Consider the following 17,549-nt stretch of genomic DNA (forward strand, 5'->3'; position numbering starts at 1 on the left):
GGAATAGCAGAAGGATAGAGTTTTGGAGATCCAGGAGGATATGGTCTGTTTGGATACAGCTTTCCCCAGGGCCCTGGGATGAAAGGATACAAAGAGCTGGTTGGACTTTCTGATGTCCTTAGTCTTATCCAGATATAACCCACTGTTGCCTGTGAACATCTAGGGAATGGAGCACTCTCTCACTGTCATTCTTTGGTGAAGGAAAGAAGGCGGGCAAATTAATAGATTGGCTAACTGACAGTTCATTGACCACTTTGGGTATGAAGGACGGGTTAGTGTGAAGAGAGACCCTATATCCTTATGAAAAATGAGGTAAGGTGGAATAGCCATGAGTGCTTGTGGAATAGCCATGAGTGCTTGTAGCTCTGACACTCTTCTGGCTGAAGTACATGCTACAAGCAAAAACAGTTTTCCAGGTACACATCTTTAATGTGGTGGAAGCTGCTGGTTCAAAGGGGGCAGTAGTAAGTTTCTCCAAAATGAAATTCAAGTTCCAAAGAGGAGGAATGGGTTTCCTCAGTGGTCTGATGTGCAGAACCTCCTTGAGAAACAGCTTCACCTCTAATCTGGATAATAGAGGTGGATCGAGGGGTAAAACAGGCTGAGATAGTTGACAAATGGACTTTCACTGAAGAATATTAAAGTTCAGACTTTAGGAGTTTAGACACACAGGCCAAAACTAGAGGTCATCTGCCTGAAATGGGTCTAGTTGCCTCTGAAGACACCAAGTAGAGAACCTTTTCCATTTTGATAAATAGGATCTCCTCGTAGGTTTCCTGGTCTCCTGCAGGACAGATAGCACGTCCTCTGAGTAAAGGTGTCTGAAAGGGATCAGAAAATTATTGCCCACAGGGTAAGACTGAGGGTTTGCAGGTGTGGGTGGATGAGAAATTCCTTCCGTTATGTGAAGTAGTCCATCTTGTGATGCAACTTGCCAATGACAAAAGAAGGGGGGACCAGTGCTGCCTTGGCCAACAAGGGGTCACCAGCAAGATTTTTGGCTTATCCCGCTGAATTTTCAGCAGGATCTTCAGTATTAGAGAGGAGGAGGAAAGCATACAGGAACACCCCCTTCCAGTAAATTATGAAGGCATCCACTCTCCAAGCTTCTGGTGAGTGGAACCTTGAGCAGAATAGCTGTAGTTGCCTGTTCTGAGGGGAGGCAAACTGATCTATCTGTGGTGTGCCCCACTGGTGGACTATGTCTAGGAAGACACCTCTGTGTAACAGCCATTCATGATTTTGGGACAATGATCCGCTGAGGGCATCTGCCAGATCATTGTCCTGTGATGGGATGTACATTGCCTATAGTGCCAAGTAAGTAATACCTGGTCCCACCCTGCTTGCTGATGTATCACAGCACTGTGGTGTTGACTGTGAAGACTTGGAGGGGACCTATGTGTAGGAGAGGGAGGAATGCCTTCAGGGCTAGGAGAAGAGCAGTCATTTCCCCTACACTGAAGTGTTTTTTTCTGAAGGCAGGGCTCCCATTGAGCCTGTACTTGAGTCGATTCAAAGTCCCCCCCCCCCCATCCCAGATCTGAAGCATCTGTGTACATGTGTTGAACTGCATTGAGTGGCTGTAATGAGAGTCCTGGATTCAGGTGAATTTGCTGAATCCACCCCTTTATTTCAGGCAGGGGAGGAAGGGCACCTGAAAGTCTAGAGAGTGGTCATGTTGGGACCAGGCATTCTTCAAGTACCATTGGTCTTGGCAGGGTGTAAGGGAGGACCGGAGTTGGTTGACTGCGAAACTCAGACTTCTTAGGAGGGGAAATGGTGAATTGGAGGGGTCTCTGTAAAGTACTTGCTTCCACAACCTGGATAAGGAGGTTGCCCAAGTAGGGGTAGATCTGTATGCTTTTTGTTCTGCAGAATGCTACTACTGGGGCTAGACACTTGGTAAATACCCTTGATGCTGTAGAGAAACCAAAGTGCAAGGCAGCAAATTGTTAGTGCAAGGATGGCACAAGAATTTGCGGAAGTCTGGGTGGCTAGGGATGTAAAGATATGCCTCCTTCAGGTCCAAAGTAGCCATGAATGCACTGGGTGTCAAAAGTGGAATAAATGTTTGAAGGGATAGCATGCTGAAGGAGGGTACATGCAAGAAGAAATTTAGAAGAGACTGGTCCAGGATGGGTCTCCATGAGCCATCCTTTTTTGGAATCAGGAAGAGCCTGGAATAGAAGTCTTGACATTCTTATCCTGGGGGACCCTGTCTAATGTTCCTTGTAGGAGTAAGTCCTGAATAACCCGAGATGCGAGGTGGATTTGGTTTTTTGGAGGGAGGGGGATGTCTTTTGGAGTTGTTTTTTCCTGCCAAGTCATAAAATACCCCTTTTCCACGATTGAAAGAACCCAGTTGTCTGAGAGGATTTGTTGCCACAGGGAGAGACATTGAGAAAGGCAGGCAGAAAGGGGATGATGAAGGGTGTTTAGTCAGTCACGGATTGTTAGGTCTGTCTGGGGTAGTGTAAGAGGAGCTAGTCCTAGAGAATGAAGGTTTTCTGGCACCTTTCCCTGGCTTGGAGAAGAGGGTGCGGATGCCTTTCTGACAAAGTTTGGCTTGTCTGGTTAGTTCCTATGGAATTTAGGGACTGAGGATACAAACAGATGATTAAGATCCTGCAATTCCTCACTTTTCTATTGCAGATTTTTAAAAAGTTCGGCAAACTGCTTACCAAAGAGGAACTTGTTGTCAAAAGGGGCATCCATGACTGTTTTTGAAATCATCTGGCAGAGGTTGTAGCCTGAGCCAGGAGTACCCAAGTAGAACAGAATCAGGTGCAGCTGCCCTAGCTGATGTTTCTGCAGCATCTCGTAGCTGCATTTGATGGAATGCCTGGCAACTTGTGTTACTAAGGACAGTTCTGAAGCAACCTGAGGTTTAGTTGGAGAATCAGGCATAGAGGAAAGCAGATTTGAGGCCTGGGAGACTAGGTCTAAGGCGTACTTTACCACAAGTCTGGTAATTGATGGCCCTAAAGGCTAAGGTTGAGGAAGTGTAGATCTTCTTTCCTAATCTGTCCATCACCTTGCTGTTTTTAACTGATGGCAGTAGGGAAGAAAAGAGTAGCTGCCTATATTGTTTGCCTGCTGAGAAAGCAATCACAGCTGGGTCTGCCACAGGAGGTTTAATGAGAAATTTAAAACCATCAGGAACCTTACAGAACCTGTCTGGTCTTTTTGGGGCCAGTGGCTGAGATTCTGGAGTCTTAGAAGCAGAGGCAAAGGCGTCCAAGTATGCTGGTACTACAGGAGGAATAGCAGAGGGTGAGGGGGACTCCATCTGCAGAAGCTTGTACTATCTCTTCTGCACCTCTGTCATTTGAGTAGAGTCCCATTTGAAATATTCCCTCATTTTGGAGATGGTCTCACCAAAGGTTATGTCCTCAGGTGGGGAATCCCCCTCCAAGGAATCCTACTCCAGAGAGCAGTATTCCGGGGGGAAACCAACTGTGAGGTATACGAGTCTTCCTCTTGAGCATGTGGAAGTGGTATAGGACCAGCAGAGGCAGGCCTGGGACTTCAGGTTGGAAGGGCAGGAGTTTGTGAAGCAGTAGGCCTCAGGGCCATAAAGGCCTGAAAAAGGGACTGACAGAATGCCTGCCAGTCCAGCTGATCTTCTGCTGGGGAAGATAAATGTCTTCTACTTCCTTTTGAAGAAAGGACTCTCTGGTCCTGGCTGAGTGGGCAAAGGCCTGGAATCCGACGTCAGGCCAGGAGAAGGAGTGCCTTCCTCTGAGACGGATGGTAACAGCAACCATTCGGTCAAGCCTGCCCCCCCCCCAACATTAGAGACCGACATCACAGATACCTCCGCAGACATGCAGGCTGGAGAAACAAGGGCAGCTTCCAAAATGGTACCCACCGAAGTTCCCAGTCCTACTGGATATTCCACAGCCCCTACACTGGACGCTGGCGGGATGTCCATACTCGGAGGCACAGTGTCAAGCCTAGATACCTTGGCCTTCTTTTTAGGCGGCTCTGCCGCGATGGCCGGTTCTGGTTCCATACCGAGGACTAGGCGTTTCAGACATTGGTTTTCTACAAAGAGCATAAGGGCTGCGAGATGGCTGCAAAGTGTTTTGGGAACAAACGACTGGCAGACTGAACATGCTGCATAGTCGTGGGATGGCCCTAAGCAAAACAAGTAAAAGTTGTGGCCATCTTTGCGCAGGATTTGCTGACTGCTATTACATTTTCCCTTCCTAGATGACATAGACAGAAGCAGCTAAATAAGAGTGAACAGCAACCTAAGCTTAGCAAATAATTAAGAAAAGATTCTCCAGTGGGGTACTTATCTTTATTGGAGTCACTAGCATGGAGCTGAATGAGTAAGCTGACGTTCTGGCTGCAGCAGGTAAGTTCTGAGGTCTGTGCATGCGAACGTCACATTTATGGCCCACAGTTTATGGTCCCAGCGTGTGACGTCCCACTCACCTTACCGCAGCCAGGCTAAGCTTTTGTATATGAGCCGGACATTTGGGTCTCCTGAGGTGGAGGATCCCACATGTGAGAATACTGCAACATGAGAACAGGAGGACATCAACTTTTTCACCCCATAACAGACTGCCTATCAACAGCAACCAGCAAAAATAGGATCTCTAGCTAACCCTGCTGAGTGGTCACCATCACGTGAACATACCCCAGACATGTGCAGTCTTGGAGGCATATCATGGTGCAGACATAATGAGTACTGTGCCTACTGAAAATATTTGAAAATGACCACATAGCCGCTAAACAAATACTGTTGCATGACACATTGTGCAGAAAAGCTGTCAACATGGCCACGGCCCACAAAGAACAAGCCTTAAGGAAGGGATTTTCTGTTGGTACAGAATAACTCAATCTAGCTAATCATTTTTGAAATAGTAACATTGGACACTTCTATTTATAGTCCCTGGGCAGAGAAGGGTACAATAAGTAGTGTTTGCAGACAGATTCTGCTTTTCAAGTAGACTCAGTTACTTCATGTTTTAGACTTTACAGTGTTTGTTTACTGTTTAACCAATGACTGCTCATTATATTTTTACATTTAAACATTGTTGTTTTATCTGTTTTACCTTATGAAAGCAGTGTTTAGCTGAGAGGCACTCAAATTTAAATCTGGAATTTGAATTTAAAATCTAAACTACCTAAGATCATCCAGAAACTATAGCAGGTACTCACCCAACTTGGAATAGTCAAGAAAGAAATCGGAGAGGTGACATTTTAAGTTTAAATTTCTGCTGATGCTTTGGGCATAATGTAGATTTTTTGCCCCCCCGAGGGTACCACTTCCCTCTTTATAGAAGATAAGGCGCACTGAGGGGGTGGGGGTCTTGCTCCGGGAAGAGGACTTTCCAAGACAGGTATAGTATTGTTCACTAATGCAGGCTGTTCAAAGGGTAGCAGTGCTGTTTTATTCAGTACAGGTTCCACTGGGTGCCTGAAATGAACAATTTCCTTCAGGATGACTTAACAGACTTTAACGGAAGCCAGACAAGACAAGTGGAATCCTGAGTGAAAATATGAAAATTATGCCCAGTGAACCTCAAAGGGAAACAAAAAATTCTAACACCTAAGTAATGCCATATGAACTGGAGCAGTACACAATAAACACCTTTGAATTCATCCCAGCTGGTGACCTCAAACATCTCTAAGTTTTTCTGGGTGATATCTTCTAATGAGAGGCCATGAGGCTGTTCACAAACATCTTTTGGAAAGCAGGATTGTTGGCTACAAACAGAAAGTACAGTTGTCCATGCTGAACTTACCATAACAGTAGATGTTGGAATGAACATTGCTGCAGTAGCTTTAGCTACATGGGTAGATCACCATAGCTAACTGTACTTAGGAGGTGGAAAGAGAAAGGTCTAAGTACCTCTGGAGAATGGTCCTAGCAAAGCATGATCTAGACGTAGAGAAGAAATCCAGCTTATAATACTTTGTAAAAGTATGCAGAGGGGAACAAGTAGCAGCTTCTAGAATACTTCTAGAAACCACAAGCCTTTCCAAAAAGGCCACAGAAGAAGCCAAGTTCCTTGTAGAGTGGGCTTTGACCCTGGCGGGAATAGATGTGTCACGGTCAGTATAACAAAAGATAATAGCCTTAGAGAGCTATTTGGGAACAGTCTGTTTTGACACTGGTTGTCCCACGAACAATTGATCTGAAAGATTTAGTTCTGTCAAGACAATACCAGAGTTTCTGTGGACACCCAAGTTATGAAATATCCTCTCCCTATCATATTTGGTTTCAGGAAAGAAAATGGGGAGATGGATAGTCTGACTTGAAGTAAATTCGGATACCACTTTAGGCAAAAAGAGGGATTAGTTCTCAAAGAAACCCTGTCCTTGAGGAAAATGAGGTAGGGTTGACTCACCATAAGAGCTTGCAACTCAGGTGGCTTTTCTTGCAGAGGTCAGAGCAATCAATAAAACTGTTTACATGCTAAAAGCTTCAGGTCAGCCAAATTAGCTGGTTCAAATGGAGCAGGTACTAGTTTCTCTAACACCATATTAATATTCCAAGGAGGGGCCACTCGTTTACTTGGAGACCGATTATGCAAAACCCCTCTGAAGAACACTTTGACATGTGACTGCCTTGAAAGAGGAAGATCCTTGGGCAGACATGCTGAAATGGCCGATAAATGAACCTTGCTAGAGGAATAAGAAAGGCCATAGGATAGCAACTCACACATATTCTAAAACTAGAGAACAACTAGCTCTGAATGGGTGCTGGTTATTTTGTTGGCACCAACCAGAAAACCTTTTCCATTTGCTGATATACAATTTTCAAGTAGCAGTCTTTTTTTGCCTCCATTAGTACCTGATGAGTGTCCTCAGAAAACAGGTGCCTAAATGGAATTAAAACCTTAACATCCAGGGAGGAAACTGTATATGACTAATGTTGGGGTGTATCAAATACCCCTGTTGTTACAGGAGTAGGTCCATTCTGTGAGGAAGCTTGTGACAACTGCCCCTAGCCATTTCCAAAGAAGAGAGAACCACAACTGCCTAGTTCAGAAGGGAGTCACCACAATGATTTGGGGGGTTTCTTCGGAATCTTTTAGAAGTACCCTGGATATTGGTGGAAAGGCATATAAGAACACTCCTATCCAAAGAAAAGAAATGCATCTGTCTTCCAGGCCTCCTTGTATGGAGTCCTAGAACAGAATTTTACCAGTTGATTATTTAGACAGGGGGCAAACAGGTCTACTTGAACTCCCCACAGATAAATCAAATCTTGGAAAACCCCTTAATCAGGTCCCCATTTGTGAGGGTCTGCCCTGGTCCTGCTCAACTTTTCTGCCACAGGATTTTGCTCTAATGGAATGTAGGATGCCTGTCGAGTAAGACTGTGCTGTGAAGCTACATCCCAGGCTAACATAGCTAGTCTGCAAAGGGGGTATGAGCTGGTTCTCCCTTGCTTGTTGATGTACCACATCACTCTGGCATTTGTCTGTAACCACTTGAAGAGGCCTTGGGGACAAAGATGGTTCAGAGAATTGCATGACTTGATCAGTACAAGCATTTTCTTGATATTTATGTGCCTGCATCTGTCCTTGGTGTCCCACATCCCCTGCACTTTTAACTCTCCAGAAACTACTTCCCAAGCAAAGTCTGAAACATATATGGTGACTGACTGCTTTGGAGTAGGGATGGAGAAGGGGAGACCTGGATTTAAGGAGATCTGTTGTCTATACCAAGTGATTTCTCTGCTGACAAACCCTAACACTGGGATCTGAGAAGATAAAGGGTGTTGAGGCTGGGAACAAAGATTTCAGATACCAGTGTATCTTTCATATGGAGTCTTTCCAGGGGTATCAAGAGAATCATAGATGCTATAAGACACAAAATCTGGACGTATTCTCTTGCAGCTACTGAAGTCTGAGAGGAAAAGATTAGAAATGAATCTAAATAAGATCTACCTTCTCCTGTGGAAGGAAAGCTCTACAAACTGAGGTGTCTAGTTGACTTCCCAAGAACACAATCTTGTGTGAAGGAGTAAAAAAAAGACCTTTGAATGTTTTCTTTGAATCCCAGCTTGTGCAAGAGAGCTCTCACCCAAGAGAGATTCCTGACATTCTGAAAAAGTTTCTGCAAATATAAGCAAGTCCTCTGAATACAAGGTACCCTGTAATCTGCAATGAGCTATAATTAGAAGTTATGTACTCACCATAACGTTCCATCTGAGTAGGTGTATTCATTTGTCTGCAACCTGTGGGTTATGGATCCGATATCGGATCCGAACCGGCATGGTTTTCCAGCTATGGATCCAAGCTCTCAGCTCCTCCCCTCACCCATAATGCCCTGCTCTACCCTCATGACCTCAGATCGAGTTTGCCAAAGCAACAACACCCTAAAAAGGGTAACATAGAATATGCAGGAAACTGAAAGGCCAGGGGGATAGGAGGGCGGGATGGTTGCAGACAAATGAATACACCTACTCAGATGGAACGTTATGGTGAGTACATAACTTCTAAATCTGAAGTAGGATATTCATTTGTCTGCAACCTGTGGGACAGAGTCCCCAGCTACCTGAATCTTGGGCGGCCATCATGGAAGGATATTCCGGAGCACCGCGGAGCCAAAGGATGCTCTACCCCTAGATGCAAGATCCAACTTATAGTGGGAAATAAACGTATGAGATGAAGCCCATGTGGCTGCTGCACAAATATCATCTAGAGGAATCCTAGCCTTGAAGGCTGCCGAGGTAGATACTGACCGGGTTGAATGGGCATGAACACCCTCCGGTGCGGGCCTTCCTGAAGCTTGATAAGCCAATAAAATGCACTGTGAAATCCAGCGGGACAGAGAAACTTTAGAGATTGGCTTGCCCAAATTGAATTTTGCAAAGGAAATAAACAGCTGGTCGGATTGCCTATGACCAGCTGTCCTGTTCAGATAAAATCTAAGTTGCCTGTGAACATCTAGTGAATGTAGCTTATATTCACCTTTGTTTTCATATTTAGGAAGAAAACAGGGAGGTTAATGGATTGATTGATGTTTGCTTCAGAAGCGATTTTAGGAAGAAAGGACGGGTTGGTCCTGAGGGAGACACGGTCCGGATGAAATACCAAGTAAGGAGGTTTAGCTGATAATGCTTGAAGTTCAGAAACTCTCTTGGCTGACGTAATGGCTACCAAAAGGCTGTCTTGTAGGACAAGAATTTGAGATCCACCGTAGCCGCTGGCTCGAAAGGAGGCGGTCAAGGCCTGTAGGACCAGAGAAAGGTCCCAAGGAGGAACTGCTTGTTTTATAGGGGCCTGAGAAGAAAAGTACCTTTAAGAAAAATTTTACACAATTTGGCTGACATAAGAGGATTAGAGTCATGGCCAATGTGATAGTGAGAAATTGCCGCCAGTTGTACTTTGACTGTGGAACTGCTGGCACCATCGTTAAAGAGAGTGGTTAGAAAGTCAAGCACTAAAGGGAGAGGAACCGTGAAGGGATTCAGGCCTTGCCGCTCCGCCCACAAAGAGAAACGTTTCCACTTGCTTCGTAAACCTTTCTAGTGGATGGTTTATGAGCCGCCACCAAAATTGCCTTAACCGGTGATGAAATACCGAGTCCTTATCAAGAGTGGAACTGGAGCAGCCAAGCGGTCAGCTTCAGATTGTCCAGATTCGGAGGAGGAATGCAGGATGGATGGGATATCAGATCCGGGATGGGATCTAGAATCCAAGGAGGATTCACCGAGTGAGACCTTAGGAAGGGGAACCAGATCTGTCGAGGCCAGAATGGAGCAATGAGAATCATTCTGCAACCCACCCGAGAGGCTTTCTGAAGAACTTGGAGCATCAGAGGCAAGGGTGGATAGGCATACAGAAGACCGGGTGGCCAAGCATGCACCAGAGCGTCTCTTGGGGTACCTCCGGGAGGAGGTATTAGAGCGAAAAAACTGTCGCACTTGGTGTTTGAGGGAGAAGCAAAAAGATCGCATGAAGGGGTTCCCCACCGTGCGAATATGCGTTCCGCCACTTGACAATTGAGAGACCACTCGTAAGGGGTCAGAATGATGCGACTGAGCTTGTCCGCTAGGATGTTGGACCGACCCGGAATGTGCGTTGCTATTAGAAAGCGATTGGTGGAGATTGCCCATTCCCAAACTCTCATGGCCTCTCGACAAAGAGGGTAAGACCTTGTTCCCCCTTGCTTGTTGATGTACCAGACAACAGACATGTTGTCCGATTGAATCGCAATTGTTCCCAAGGGAAGAAAGTCCTGAAGTGCTAGCAACGCTAAGAGCACTGCTCTCATCTCTAGAACATTGATATGCAGTAAGGTCTCTGAATCGTTCCACGTGCCTTGGACGGTCCGGCCCATAAAGTGCCCCCACCCGAGGCGGAGGCGTCCGTGGTCACCGTGGCGAGAGGGGAGAAGCACAAAATGGGCGGCCTTTGTGGAGATCCGGGAGTGGAGCCACCACAAGAGGGACCGCTTGCAAGCCTTGCTGATCGCTATGGGATGATGCATGGGGAGAGCAAGGTATGACCACTGTACTAAGAGCGTCCACTGTAGAATGCGCATATTGAGCCTGGCAAGAGGAAGAAGTGCTATAGCCGATGCCATGGACCCTAGAGCCCTCAGGACCAACTCCGCTGCAACAGAACTTGAATGGAGAATGGCCCGCACCTGGAGCTGCAGATTTAGAACTCTGTCCGCAGTGAGGAAGGCTCGTAAACTCCTTGTGTCTAGCCTGGCCCCTATAAAATCTAAGAGCTGTGTGGGGGCCAGGTTGGATTTCTTTGTATTTATTGTGATGCCCAGAAAGGGAGCAAGATGGAGAAAGGAGTCTCGTGCCAATAGAAGTAGATGCCTTGTTGGGGCGGTAAGAAGCCAGTCGTCCAGGTAGGGAAAGACCTGCACCCCCTGAAGCCTCAGGTGGGCCGCTACCACTGCTAATACTTTGGTGAACACCCTGGGGGCTGTGGTGAGACCAAAGGGAAGGACCCGGAACTGGTAGTGACTGGCTCCCAGCCGGAAGCGGAGAAACCTCCTGGAGCGCCTGTCCATCAGGATGTGGTAGTCGCGTCCTTGAGGTCTATCGAGCACATCCAGTGATTTTCTCCCAGAAGGGGAGAATAGATTGCAGAGTGACCATTCGAATTTTTCTTTGGGGACTGCCAGATTCAAGAGAGAGAGGTCTAGGATTGGTCTTAGTTCCCCGTCTTTTTGGCACTAAAAAGAATCTGGAGTAGAACCCTGATCCGATCTGGTCTGGGGAGCGGGCTGGATGGCTCTTTTCTTTAGCAGATGGCCAATTTCTGCCAAAGCGGCCTCCCGTTGACCGGGTGGGGCGTCTGGGAGGACTTCAACTTTGGAAGGTGAAGGAAAGGAATGCGATATCCCTGGATATGATTTGGAGAACCCAGCGGTCCGATGTTATGGACTCCCATGCCGCTAGGTGCCCCGAACGTCCCCGACTGCCTCCAGAGTAGAGCAGTCGGGCAACCCTCAGGGTTGCTGCGCGGGCCGTTCAGAGAAAGGTTCCCTGGACCCGAAGTTTCTGGGAGCCCCTCTGCCTCTAGGGCGGCGTCCTCCCTGTCCTCCTCTGCCACGGAAGGACTGGTTGTCCGGAGCAGGCTGGGACTGCTGCGACTTCGGAACCACATCTTCTTCTGACCCTTTTGGTTCCTAGAGTAGGGCCTCTGGGGTGCAGAGAAGCGGATTCGACGGCAGACAGCGTCTTCCCGTCCTTTTCGCTCTGGGTCAGCGTCTCAACGGTCTTGCCAAACAGAGCAGAACCATCAAAGGGGCGTTAAGCGGCGCTTTGAAGGGCTCAGAAAAATCGCAGTGACGGAGCCAGGCCTGACGTCTAGTGACCAGTCCTGTCCCCGCAGCTCTAGCGGCGCCTTCCGTTGCATGGGAGAGTAGCCGCATAGAAGTATTTGTAACTGACCTAAGAGTGGCCATACGGGTGGAGTGCAGAACTCTGTCCTCCTCCGAAATGGACTCGGGGGGGGATGCAGCGTATTCCTTAATAAGATCTCGCTGCATCCTAATGACATGTGCCAAATAGTTCAGTGCCCTTACCGAGAAGGTCGCCGAACTGAACATCCGCTTCCCCAAGCAGTCCATCATCCGAGACTCCTTGCTCGGTGGGTGGACTGAGGGACTCTCCTGAGCCAGTTCCCTCTTTGTGGCCGCCGTCAACATGGCATCTACCGGAGGCCCCTTACTCCAATGGGCCCGGTCGGATGGCGGACTAAGGATCCTATCCGGTCTTTTGGGAATTGGCTCCACGGTGTCCGGTTCCTTCCACGCCCTGGTGGTAATAAGGTCCACCAGGGGGTCGGCAGGGGACACCCAAGAGGTAGACGGGCCCGTTTCAAATGCCTCCAAGAACACGGACTCGTCCGAGGAAGACTTGGGGCAGACCACCCCCTTATACGGAGCATTTCCATGATGTCTCCAAAGGAGACATCCTCGAGAGGTGACCGTGGGGAGCCTTCCCTTCCTCCAAGTCCGTGTCTTCTGAGAGACTCGGGAGTCAATGTGCCTCCTTTTGCACGTATGCTTGCGAGGACCTCCTCTGGGGGCTGTCAGAGGAGTCCTCGCAAGCAGCAATTTGCTCCATAGGAGCAACTTGGGGCACAAGCGGGCTGTCCCAGGGGCCGGATGGTGGAAGCCTGGCCCAGTGCAGAGGGAGCGGGACGGGCCGGAACAAGTGCCGGGGTCCGGAGACCCTCAACAGAGCCCTCTCCACTACATCAAAAGCCCAAGGGCCGCCGACCTCGACCAATGCTTCCGTCAATCGACTCCCCCTCTGATCCGAAGAGTGGACGGAGCCGGCGCGGCGCCGGATCCGAAGGACAGTACGCTCCGACACAGACGGCGCCGAAGGAGCACTGATCCCCGGATCCGAGGCTCGGATCCAGGCTCCGAGAGGTCGGATCCGAGGCACTCGAGGGCAGGGTCGGATCCGAAGTACCAAGTACTATCGGCGCCAACCCACCCCCGGCTCCGCTGCTCGGCTCCAGCTGCTCCGAACCCGGATAGCGGGTCGGAGAAGGAGCAATAGGCTTAAAAGGGTGTTGAGCTCCCCGGACGGGAGGCAAGAGCACTCCCATCTGCATCTGGGCCTGGATGAACCTTCTCATCATCCGGTCCAGATCAGCATCAGAAAGGCTATGTGTAGATCTCGGCGAGGCTACCGAGGTAGGCCTGGAGTGCCTCCTCGATAGCCTCGGCGGAGATCGGGTCTCCTCCTCCTCAGGACCCGGTGAAAAGCACACAGGGGACCGGAGCCGAGAAGGAGGAGACCGAGCCGACGGAGCCGGGGAGAAGCCCGCTTGGCTGGCGGGGCGAAACAGAGGTCTCGGCCCGCCGCTAGGTGCTTCTCCCTCCGGTCCTTTTCTCACATCCCTCTCCTCTCCAGAAGCGGGAGGTTGAGTCCCAGGAGCAGGAGGGGTGCCACAGGGGAACAACCGTAGCCACAGTTGTTCCCGAAGGAGCGGAGGCCGGAGCAGAGTCTGGCGGTAAAAGACCCGCCAAGACAAGCTTGGACCTCCGCTCCCTCAGTGCCCTGGGGTTGAACCCTGCACAAATGGAACAACCAGATGTGAGGTGTTCAACCCCGAGACACTTAACACACCGAGTGTGGCCATCAGCCGGTGAGAGCTTATGGCCACACTCGGAGCATTTGGAGAAAATAGATTTAGGCTGATCAGCCATAATCTAAAAAGCTACTAAAAGTAACTTAAACAAAAAGACACACAGGCCCAACACACACACTCTACGCAACAGCGAGGGGAGGGAAAAAAATTACTTAATTTAACTCAAAATAAAACTATCAAAGAGGGAAACCTAAACTTTCACACAGAAATACACAAATTAACTTAAAATTTCTGTTTTAACAGGTAATAAATCACCACTTAGCTGAGAGCTATGAATGCAAATCCAGTCACCAGCGCGGCAAACGAGATCTGAGGTCATGAGGGTAGAGCAGGGCATTATGGGTGAGGGGAGGAGCTGAGAGCTTGGATCCATAGCTGGAAAACCATGCCGGTTCGGATCCGATATCGGATCCATAACCCACAGGTTGCAGACAAATGAATATCCTACTTCAGATCTGGAGTTAAGACACTTTGTGAACACTCTTGGTCCAGTGGATTAAAGGGAAAAGCTGAGAACTGATCATGTGATCCAGAAAAACAAAACCTTAAGAAACGCCTGAAGTTTGGACAAATAATAATGTGATAAGCATCTTTTAAGTCATGTTACCCAGTATCCTGAAAGAGGAAAAAAAAGAGCAACAGGTCGTGAACTGACAATTTTGATTTTGAGCACTATCACAAACAGGTTTAGGGAAGAAAGATCCAGAACTGGTCTCCCATGTTTTTTCTTTATTTAGGACTAGGAACATCCTTTAGTACAACCCCTTCCACACCTGGGAAGGAGGAACTGGTTCCATCACTCAATGGGACAGCATGTGATGAAGAACAGGTGGAAACAAAACAGTCTGATCTGCAGGTTAAGGCATGCCCCCCCCAGAAAGGAGGAATTTCTTCCCACTGCCATATGTAACCTTAATGAATGATTTCAGAACTAAATTTGTCTGAAACAATCTATTGCCAAAAAGAAAAACTGAGAGTCGGACTTTCTGGAAGAAAAGAAGGGCCAGGGTGGGAGGGTGTCATAACTTCTTGGACTGTCCTTGGTTTTGGAAGGTTTGAGACTTCTTTTTGGAACCTCCTTGCCATTGCTTCTTACACGTCTGGTTACCTGAATTTTGTTGACACTGTTTATTCTGTTTTTTACTGAAACTGGATGAGGAAAAAGAAAATCCCTTGGGCAATATAGAAAAGAAGGGCTGAAATATCAGAGATTCCCTGGATCAGCTTGCCCCTTTCATTACACTTTTTGATCACCTCTGCAGCAGAGGGTCCAGACACTAAATCTGTATCCAAGGGAGAATTCAAAATCTCAACGTAATCACCTGAAGGTTCCGAGAATGCAGTCAAGCAAACCTCCAAACATAAATAACACATACTGGCGAGACAGACATGCGTCTCAAAGGATCCCAATGCTCCGGAACAGGCTCCCCATACATGTGAAGCAAAGTCCATCACTAACCTTATTTAAACATAACCTTGACCTAGTGGATGGGAAATTGGAAATTCACCCTGGGTCTGGCCCCAGTGTCTCTGATACAGGCAGAAAGTAATGCCCAAATTAACATACCCCCCCCCCCCACTGAACCCCTACAAACTTCCTAACATACCCCCATCCTAATAAATGTCCATGATACAACTGGGTCGGATTGCATGGTTAGGCTAATAAAGGCACTGGTGGTCGTTAGCCTAGTAACAACTACGAACCTATGAAAATTAAGACTCAACAAATATAACAATGTATGTGTGGATATATGCAGTCTTTCCCATCTGGTAAGGAAAATGTACTACATTTATACCATTTGACAAAGGATCTTCATTCTTGAAAAAGAATCTAGTTCATTGATTTGTTGCTTAGTTAAAAAAAAAAAACACCTTTCTCCAACCATGTGCTTACCTCTGTGTCCCACATGGCTGCCAGAACAGGAATGCCAGTTTCACCAGACAGACAGACTTGCTCTTTCTTCGACAGGACAGGTGCTGACTGTTGTATGTAAAAGCATCAGCTGCTGCAGAGTTCCTCAGAATTTTGTGCTGCTAAGTATTGCGCTTCGTCTGTACCATAGTTCATTCACTTTCCAAAATTACTCTACTCTCCAAGACTACTGAGGCAATTTGTTTCTGTCCTGAAACAAGAATAAAAGGAGATTTTTTTTCAAAAACAGAATTCGTTTTTTATGAAATTGTGACAATGTTATAATTAACACCTGGTATATCTCTGCACAAGTTTAACATACAAATGTTACATAAAGAGGCACTTGCCTGCACCTCCCTTCCTTCATCATGCAATACTCATCACAGCCAACTCTTTTTTCCTGCAAAATTATTAGTAAACACACAAAGGTGGATTTTGTCAGAAGGTTAGGGTACCAAAAATGACACGTACTTGCACCTAATCTTCCTGTTACAGTCTTTACCCACATCCTGATTTATGGTAACCAGTCACCCTACCTGTTCAAAGCTCTAGAAAACAATACCAAAACATGTTGGTAATCACATCTTCTTAGCAAGCCTCAAAAATACTCATGATTACGGTTCCAAACTGAGCATGTTTGCTATCGTGTCTACCACCAATTAGAAAGCACAACTGTGCCAGTGCACACAGTGTAACAGTGCACATTCAACAAGAATCACTGCTACAGTGATATTTACTATATATGGTAATCAGCTATAGGTGGACATCCACCTAGCCAGTCAGGCTCCATGAATGTCTTAGCAACAGTGGACTTATTCCTGCACATGGATGTATGTCTAAAACCCCAGTTTAAAATGGACATTAGCCTATGGGCCTTTTTTTGTCCTTCTGTGTTACTGAAGATACGATGGTGGATATGCCCTGAGCAGGAAAAGCAGTCTTTTTTTCCGAGCTTAAAGAAATGTTATTCTCAACTGCATAAGGTTAGATGAGGACTTCTCCCCAAGATATCCTCCCTGATGCAACAGAGAAAGATGAGAGGGAGGGATGAGGTTGCAAGTAATGACAGATCATGGCAACTCAACACTGTAAAACTCCACTGTCAATCATGAGCGGACAGGTGATCCGCTGTGGCGACCCTTAACCGGGAAGAAGAGGAGGAAGAGGAAGAAGTTATATGTTTACCATAACACTGGATCCCTTTCATCCTAGTCTGTCCAATATGAGTATTGGATAACTGAGCCATCAGTATAATCCAATCTAGCTTTCTGACAGTGCTCCTAGCCTCAAGCTCCTTCAAAACTTTCCTGTTATAGGTAGGTACTAGGCTATTGGCCCAAGGGCCTACGTAAGCCTAGCCAACAAGGTTCCCTGGCTTACACTACCCAATAAAGTTATTTTCCTGTGCCACTGTCGAGCAGAGACACAGAAGTGATCCCCGGGGTGTATTTTCTATTTCCCATCCACTCATCAAGACCTTTCCTTGAAGAGTGTTAATGAAGAACTTTGCTTGACATAGATGAGTAGCCTGTTCCAGAGTATGGGAAGTCTCCGGGACAGGAATCTATCCCTCCAGCATGTCCAGTTTCCCTGTGCCCTTTCTAGCCATCAAAATCAAATGATAGGATGTCAAATTAATACCTTGTAAATGTGGAAGAGCTTCAGGTTATGTTGCCAAGTCCTCATGAATGAGGCAAGAATTTGAAAGGGGGGGGGGGGGTGTTATACTAGATGGACTAAGATGAAAAGGATCCAGTGCTATGGTAAGTAAAACTTCCACATCCAGTTTCATACGTCTGTCCAATCCAAAAGTTGGAATAGAATCTCAAGCTACTAGACTTCTCAGATGTTGTGACAGAATATCTTTCAGAACCATTACTCAAATAGAAGCTCTAAACCTAGATATTACACCCAGCTTATAAGGTTTGGCAAAGATCTAAAACAGTCCATTTTGCTGCAGCACAAATATCATTCACAGCAATTTTTTTAAAAGGCAGTGGAAATGAGAGATGGATATTGTGGAGTGAGCTCTT

General features: G+C 47.1%; 1 protein-coding gene across 3 annotated transcripts in view; it reads right to left on the reverse strand.

Annotated features, from left to right (window-relative positions):
* The window catches only part of LOC122801567 (U2 snRNP associated SURP domain containing), a 2,423,494-nt gene that overhangs the window by 2,289,034 nt on the left and 116,911 nt on the right, over nucleotides 1-17,549 (reverse strand). For all 3 annotated transcript variants that reach the window (XM_044071008.1, XM_044071006.1, XM_044071007.1), the window contains exon 2: nucleotides 15,499-15,727. In XM_044071008.1, coding sequence (XP_043926943.1) covers nucleotides 15,499-15,513 — 15 coding nt within the window. In that variant the 5' untranslated portion in view covers nucleotides 15,514-15,727. The remainder of the gene's footprint in view (nucleotides 1-15,498; nucleotides 15,728-17,549) is intronic.

This window comes from Protopterus annectens, chromosome 5.part0, assembly GCF_019279795.1.
Source record: "Protopterus annectens isolate FY-2018-M chromosome 5.part0, PAN1.0, whole genome shotgun sequence".
NCBI classification, from domain to species: Eukaryota; Metazoa; Chordata; order Ceratodontiformes; family Protopteridae; genus Protopterus; species Protopterus annectens.